The sequence below is a fragment of the Brassica oleracea genome, chromosome C6, assembly GCF_000695525.1.
Source record: "Brassica oleracea var. oleracea cultivar TO1000 chromosome C6, BOL, whole genome shotgun sequence".
Lineage (NCBI taxonomy): Eukaryota > Viridiplantae > Streptophyta > Magnoliopsida > Brassicales > Brassicaceae > Brassica > Brassica oleracea.
The window spans coordinates 20389473-20397738 of record NC_027753.1 but is presented as its reverse complement, the minus strand read 5'-3'; the positions used below and the strand labels follow the sequence as shown (position 1 = coordinate 20397738).

General features: G+C 35.3%; 1 protein-coding gene across 2 annotated transcripts; it reads right to left on the bottom strand.

Annotated features, from left to right (window-relative positions):
* Positions 1-948: 948 nt before the first annotated feature.
* LOC106299800 (WRKY transcription factor 55) lies at positions 949-7145 on the bottom strand. Of its 2 annotated transcripts, XM_013735811.1 has the most exons (3): positions 6626-7145; positions 5291-5422; positions 949-1425 (listed from the first exon to the last, which is right to left on the bottom strand). In XM_013735811.1, exons 1-3 carry the CDS (start codon positions 6979-6981, stop codon positions 1095-1097), a joined length of 819 nt encoding a protein of 272 aa, XP_013591265.1. In that variant the 5' UTR covers positions 6982-7145; the 3' UTR covers positions 949-1094. The 2 variants fall into 2 exon arrangements, with proteins under 2 accessions (XP_013591265.1, XP_013591266.1); XM_013735812.1 differs by lacking the exon at positions 5291-5422 and having other exon boundaries at positions 952-1425.
* Between the last annotated feature and the right edge of the window lie 1121 nt (positions 7146-8266).

Sequence of the window (8266 nt, the reverse complement as noted above, 5' to 3'; positions counted from 1 at the left end):
TTATATTTTCTGCTAAATTGTAAATATCATTCCATGAAATGAAGGTATGGTTACAATATGAACTGAATCAGTTTCTGCTTAGAAAGCCATTTTGCTTCTAGATACTGCAAAAAAGTTTTTAGAAGTCCCTAGAAAACATTAGAAATTAACTCAAAATATGCCATGACTGGTGAACTTGGAGCTAATAGAAACACAGAACAAAAGACAACATTTTGTCCCACTTAAATCGCTACTTGAATCCTTGATAAACAAAGACCGCAAGGGAATAGCTTAGGGTGCTCACACGAAACCTCACTCGAAAGTGGCTCCACTCGGCTTCTACGGAGGCGACATGCAACGGCTCCGGAACACAAGCAAACTGATGCAGCGTAGATTATAGGTCTTTAGTTCTTTTATTTATTTATTAGATAACTATATATTAAGATTATTAGTCTTTATCAATTAGGATTTGGTTTTATCTTCTTAAACTGTATATAAGAAGATTCATGGGATCTTTGTACGTAGATTATTATTGAATTATTATTAAAGAGATTGATTTCCTTCTTCTTCTTTTCTTTTCGGTAGAACTTGCGAGTTCTCAACGATCTTAAGAATGTGCTTTCTTTTGGGTATTCTTAGACTAAACAATCGATATCACACCCTATCTGGTTACGGTTTCCACATCTGCACCAGTTGGTATCAGAGCTAAGTGTTTTGGTTTCTTAATCAAAACTCGATTCTGGATGGAGAATTTGTTCGTGGAAAGTGAAGTAATTATTTACAAAGAAATTATTGGTCCTGCCATCTATGACTGATATGGTGAGGACATGATGATCTGAAGATAAACCATAGCTATCTCGACAGAAAACTGGACAAGTTAAAAGCACTATGTTAGAACAAGTTAAAGATTTTTCTATACATATGGTTCGTTTTTCTTTCATCTTATTTTATTATTCAATCAATTGAACATGCATAAGATGATTACTCGGTAGCTAATTTATAAAATGCATAAGCCTAATTACTCGCAAAACATAATTGAAATTAAGAAATAAACTTTAAACCATCTCAAATTATAAATTAACTTTGAACTTCTGGCTGGCTGAGAAACTACATAGTCAGGACATGTCGTAGCTCTGCCATGTTGATTTCCACGAATCCTCATAGCTGGCTGCTCCAGGGACTAAACTGTCGTTGTTCAAGTAGGGTTCGCAGAAAGGAACAACAGAGTCCGTGTTTTCGAACATAAGGTCTGCCATGTTATGCACGTTCGGACCGTAATTAACTGGGGTGGTGGCTGTTGATGAGAATGAGGATGTAGTAGAGAATTGACACGTGTGTGAACTACGGTAAGTGACACGGAGCATGTAAGGATCTTCGTCGAGTCGTTGCACTTGTTTCTTAGCCGGACACTTGTATACTTTCTGGTGGTTGCACCTATAGTACGACCTGGAATTTTGGTTAAATTTTGGTTCAGCATATAAAATCAAAAACAATTGAAATGTCCGTCCACTAACTACAAATTGTACTATTCTGTTAGTTAATGATTTGAAAATTATCCAAATATATTTATTATTTACTTCTTTTTTTTAACAGCAAAGTATTTACAGATTCATTTATGTTGATTCTGTAAACCAGATCGGTAATTCTGCATCCATGTGAACGACAAAGGACGGTTGTTTCCTAGCACTACGTGCTAAGCTATCCGCCCGAAATTTCGCCGTCCGAATTACATGAACGATGTTTGAGTTGAGGAAACTTTCTTTTAAAAGCTTGATATCTTCCAGATAGCTTTCATATGTTGGTCATTCTTCTGGTTCCGAAACCATCTTCACCAATTGAGAATAATCTGTTGCAAATGTTACCTGAAATTGTCTTAAATTCTTCATACATTCCATTGTCCAAATCAATGCTTCTACCTCCGAATGAAGGGGTGAAAGACATGTCCTTACATTCCTTGCCCCTAATAGACCATCAAACCCCGGTAAAGTACTATATCAGCCTTTCCCTGAAAATAAGTCCTTATCTTTCCATGAGCCATCTAGGAAGTACCATCGACCTGGTGTCACTAGGGGAGGACTGGTTTGTACCGAAAGCCCTCTCGTTGGGTCATTTCCCACTTGTGTTTCTGTCCAAAGTGATGATTCCAATTCAGCTAATTTAAGTGTTTCCCTCGGATCAATATCCATATTGCTAAAAATTTTGTTATTCCGGGCTTTCCAAATATACCATAAAATCCATGCAAATTGATCATCTTTGGCTGAACTCTCCAAAAAAGATGATCCATATTAGCAAATAATGAGCTGATGGGAAAGATATTGGGAGGTGACAGAATCTTGGATAATGCCCACACTTGACGTGCTGGGGGACATTAAAAAAAATACATGGTTTATTGATTCTTCCGGATCTCCGCATCGAGCACAACATATATCTCCTTGTATCCCTCTTGCCTTTAGATTTTTCATTACCGATATACATCCTGAAAGAAGTTGCCATAAGAAATGCTTTATCTTCGGGGGACACCGCACTTTCCAACAGAAAGCTTTTAGTAAATCCACTGTGGGGCCATAAAAATCTGGTGGTTTTTTCCTATCAGGATAGACTCGTTGCACCTGATAACCTGATTGGACCGAATATTTCCCATTGTTAGTAAAATGCCATCCATTCCTATCCTCAATATGATTCCTACTTAATGGAATACTTTCAATAATTTTTGCATCCTTACGATCCACTAGAGTCCTGATTGCCTGTAAATTCCATGAATGAGATTCCGAATTAATGAGGGAATCCACTGTGAGGTCCGGATAAATGTTGTGAAGATTTTTGTTTGCTGGTCTCGGGCGAGTGGCTGGAATTCAAGGATCATTCCATACAGAGATAGACGAACCTGTTCCCACCCTTTTAATTAGTCCTTTACAAACCAGAGATCTAGCAGAAATAATACTCCCCCAGCCATATGACGGGGAATAAGAGCGAATCGGTTCCAGGGGTGAAGTATTCCTGTAATATCGTCCTTTGAAGACTCTTGAAAAAAGAGTATTTGGCTTCTCAATCAGCCTCCATAGTTGCTTTCCAAGCATGACCGTATTAAAATCAATAAGATCCTTAATACCTAATATGAACAGCTCAATCTCTTCTTAGGAACTCTTAGGTTTCTCTCGCCTTGCCTATAACATTAGTTGTTGCTTTTAGGATATCTTTATGATGGTCTAAAGATATGTATTTATCGGTGGAGAGAGGACATAATTCCTCTTTAGGGTTTCCTTTAGATTAATCTCAACCGTCCATCAAGCTAGAGATAAATTAGGAATTACTCCTTTATATCCAATTTCATTGGTCACCAAAAATATTAAGGAATAGCAATATTCTAATAGAAAACGGATAACTATAAAACCATATAATAGGAAAAGAAAATATTCCTTACAGTCTCCCACTTGGTCGTTAGTGAGATCCACTAATATTTTCTTTATGGAATCATAAGGCCGGCATAATATGCTATAACTTTATTTTTTCATTTGGTCATCATAAGTATCTTGACTAATCTAGTAATCAATGAGAGTCATGACGGTCACACATCATTCTGCAACATGATCCCTTCCATGTACTACCGCATTGACCACCTTCATAGTTAGACCATAAACATATGTAGGAGTATAGTAATGGTCCCTTTAATGTCTTTAACGAGAGACTCATTCTGTTATCATAAATCCAACCAACAATAATGTGTGTGCACATTGGAAACATAATATATAAAAGATGTAAAAGTCATAAAAGAGCTCAAATAATTGTCATACATAGGCTAATCATAAACAAACAACATTAGGCGTTATCCTCAAGATCCATACTTTCATCATGCCTCATGAAAGTCTTTGGAGGTAAATCTTTTGTAAATATGTCTGCAACCATAAGTTCAGTGCCTATATGTTCAATGACAAACTTTTCTGTTTTGACATCTTGCTTCAGTGATAGATATTTGAGGTCCATATGCTTGGCTCCCTTAGATATCCTATCATGCTTAGCGAAGAAGATTGCAGCTTGATTGTCACAGTAAAGAGTGAGAGGCTTGTCAACAAAACTCAAAGCCCCAAACTCTGACACAAAATTCCGCAACCATGTTCCTTGAATAGAAGCCTCATAACATGCAACATACCCAGCTTCCATAGTGGATGTGTATATCAACTCTGACTTCTGGCTTTTCCATGAGATGGCACCTCCACCAAGGAGATACACATAGCCGAGAGTACAGTGTCTAGAGTCTTTGCATCCACCATAATCTGAGTCCGAAAATCCAACCATCTGTGGATGTGTTGATTTTCGATATGTCAACATGTAGTTTCTTGTTCCCTTTAAGTATCTCAAAACTTTCTTTGCAGCTTGCCAATGAGCGAGTCCTGGGTTACTCTGAAATCTACCCAGCATGCCAACTGCGTGGCTAATATCAAGTCTGGTACAAACCTGTGCATACATCAAACTTCCCACAAGAGATGCATAAGGGTATTTTTGCATTTTATTACGTTCCATTTCATTCGGCGGACATTGCTTAAGATTAAGCGTGTCACCTTTATGCATAGGAACAATGCTAGAAGAACATGTCATCATGCCGAATCTCTCAAGAACTTTATCAATATATGCTTTCTGAGACAATCCCAAAATTCCTAGTGATCTGTCACGGAATATCTCAATTCCTATCACATAGGATGCCTCACCCATATCTTTCATTTCAAAGTTCTCAGAGAGATAACTCTTAGTCTCATGTAATAAACCAAGATCACTGCTGGCTAATAATATGTCATAGATAATTCCATTCTCGAGCAAAGTTTACATAGATAATTATTTCTTATTGTATTTTATATATTTTAGTAGTTTTCCTATTTTAATTAAGATTATGATTTTCATAGATTAAAAAATTTATTATAAATAGGTATCTAAGCCTAAAGTTGTATTCGGTTTTTGATTTAATTAATAAAAATTTTTGACTTTTGCGAGAATAATATTCACTATCCCTTGTATTGATTTGATTAGATTCATCAATCAAGAAACATGTATCAAACGAGAATTCCCTAGAATCCCTTGGTTGAGCTGGCATGTTCCAAACATGGTTTCATAAACCCTTGGTCGAGCCGGTTATTGTTGCTTCCACTCCATCAGTTATCTATCAAAATAGTCTCATATCCTTGTTTCCCTCCATCTTGGACCGTGATTAAATGGTAAATATGGATTCAAGACTTAACAAAACCACTTCCAAATGATAAAATAAACTAATATACTATTACGCAAACAAGGAATCATTTTTAAAATTGATTAATATAATTACCGAGGATATCTAGAACCGAGAATTTCCTTTTGGCCATATTTACGCCAAACATAATTATCGTCTGGCGGAGTGCCCATGTTCACCATCCTCGCCGTCGCTACCAACACCGTTTCCACGGCTCCATCCTTCTTCCTGTACATATGTATATGATACATACCTCAATATTTACATGTCCACAGCTAGGGGTGGGATTTACATGTCCACAACTAGGGAGTAGGCAAATAAACTGAATCCAAAAATCTGAACCGACCCGATCAACCTGATAAAAATGAATCTGAATTGAACCGAATCAAACATAAATATCGAAAGAGATTTATTTTACGGTATTTTGGGTTATGGGTTTTATCCTAACTGGACTCAAACCCAATATACATCTGAAAATCCAAAATTTTCAAAATTCCAAAATACTCGTACCAAACTCGAATTCAATCCTAAATAAATATCTAAAATATTCTAAGATTTTATTGTGTACCTAAAATAAGCATCTATTATATGAATAATTAACTCAAATACTTAGTTTAATATATTTTGGTATTTAGTTCTCCTTCTTCTTCTCTATAGTCGAGTTTATGTTTTCGCTTTGGAATTATCGGATATGATGTGATTTCACATAGTTCTGAGTTATGTTCTCTAATTTCAGTGTCTTTACTCTATAACTTCACTTGTCAAAAACACTAAAACCAAAAAGAATCATGATGAGAACATTTTTCATTTTAAATTTATTATTTATGATATTTGTTTCATTAGATTTTTATTTTGTTCTCGGGTTTAACTAAGTGCAAAACAATAGTTTGGAACCAAAAACCCGACTAAGATCTGAACCCGAAACTATATTGGGTTCTACCTGTTTTTAGCAATGTTACAAATCCTAAACCAAATCCAAGCAAAACCGTATAATATCCGAATGAGACTGAAATCCATAAACCCCGAACCTTGACTGAACCACAGCCGAAACCCGACTGGTCCACAACTATATATGCATATATATATATATAACTAGACTTATTCTACATGTTATTAATCGTATTCCAACCATACCAATTTTTTTTTGAAAAAGAATATATGTTATTTTCTGCTCTGCTGCGTACCGGCAAAGCCGCTTTTCAGATTTTGAAGGTCTTAAACAGTTTAGAAAATATTTTAGTAATATTTTTTTTTAAACAATTTAGAAACCTATGTTCATATATACTAGCTCGAAAATTTTGAAGGGCCTAAGGCAAATATTCTACTTGCTGTGTCCAAGATTAACTCTGCATACCGGGTAATAATTCAAAGTCTTTATATGTTTCTTCCACTACAAGACATAAGAACTCGGAGCCTTAATCTTTTACGTACCTTCTTCGAGGCCTTGGCGTCGAGAAAGCGCAACCAGGACCGGAATCATCTGGTCCAAGCCTTAATCTGATCACTCTCTCCCTTACTCTGTGGTCCTGCTTCAGACCCGGTTCAATCTGCATCATCATCTGGTCCAAGCCAGACACTTGAACTGGTTTTGGTTCAGGCTGATTTGGTACGAAAGCGTTCTTCCTCTCAAGTAGGATTCCCAGCCGCTCGTTGGCGTCTCTAAATAGAGTGGAGATCGAACCGAGAGAACTCGAGAGAGATTCTGGCGACTCTTGTGCTGATAAGTTGAATTTGAGCTCCTCAACCAGATTGATTCCGTTGAAGATTTTTGACAATATCTCCTCCATCGTATGACTATAAAACTTTGTAGTTTGGCCTCTTTTATATTTATTGACATATATATTTGTAATACTTTTTTGGTTCACCTAAATTAGGTTTTGGCTTCAGCTTGTGGTCTCTGATCCTTTTGTGTAGACATCTACATATATAGACATTAGAGACATAAACATATTATTAGAGAGGGTACGGAAACAAAATTTATATTATATGTTGATTCCTATATATTTTTGTTGAAAAATCAAAGGTTGTGAGGGTTCGTAAACAAAACTTATATTATATGTTGATTCCGATGTATTTTTGTTGAAAAATCAAAGATTGTGAAATATTTTTGAATGCGACGTACGTAATACAATCTCCAATCACAAAATTTAAGTTAGTCTCAGTTTTTGTGTGTGTTGACAAATTGGCGAACATATAGATTAGACTAAACTGGACACGTCTCTAATTGATTTCTATATAGTTGATCGATGTGATAAGATTGTATGATAAGATTGTATGATAAGATAAGAAGTTGTTTACTGATGGTGCAGGCAGTGAGAGTATATCTTTTTTTTATTAACGCGGAAAAAGAAGAGCAGTCGCACTAACAAAGTCATGGTCTGCTTTTTTATCTGCGTTGAAATCGTTTTAAAACTTTTAACGTTAAAAACGCGTTCATAAAAGTCTAGGCAAAGATTCGGATTTCAATGTTTAAATAATTGCGTGATCAAAATTGATGTTGAAACAAATGAATTTCAATGTTTAAATAACTGCGTGGTCAAAATTGATGTTGAAACAAATGAAGTCTCGCGTCAAGAAGCTGGAAGACTAATAAATCTAAGTTACACCTTAAGCACAAGTAAAAGATTGACGTTGAATTGCCCAGTGATAAAAGGGAGTGTTAATAGCCTTTCTCGGATTCGATCCGCCGCTAGGATTTGATCCACCGCTCAGATTCAATCCGCATTAAAAATAATAATTTACGATGCTTGGATTCCCGACAAATAGATGAAATCATTTTTTTACCAAATTAAAAAAAAAAGACTTTGATAAATTTATTTACTAGGTGATTTTCTCGTGCATATGCACGGATACAAAGTAAAGAAATTATAATAATTTATTTATATTTTTCATTTATTTAAATTTCTTTTTAAATCAAGTTATAATTTATGTATAAATTAAAGTTATTTTGAATAATATTATGTTGTCATTCTAATTAGATATTCAATTTTAGGTATAACATATATGGCCAGTTTGGTTATTATTTGGGTATATTAAATTATATTTATTTTTGAAATAAATCCTAAATTTTTT

Coding starts and splice junctions, on each gene's coding strand:
- LOC106299800 (XM_013735811.1), bottom strand. CDS start 6,981: ATGGAGGAGATATTGTCAAAAATCTTCAACGGAATCAATCTGGTTGAG. Junction 5,423..6,625: donor ACGCCAAGGCCTCGAAGAAG/GTACGTAAAAGA, acceptor ACATATGTACAG/GAAGAAGGATGGAGCCGTGG. Junction 1,426..5,290: donor CTCGGTTCTAGATATCCTCG/GTAATTATATTA, acceptor CCAAAATTCCAG/GTCGTACTATAGGTGCAACC.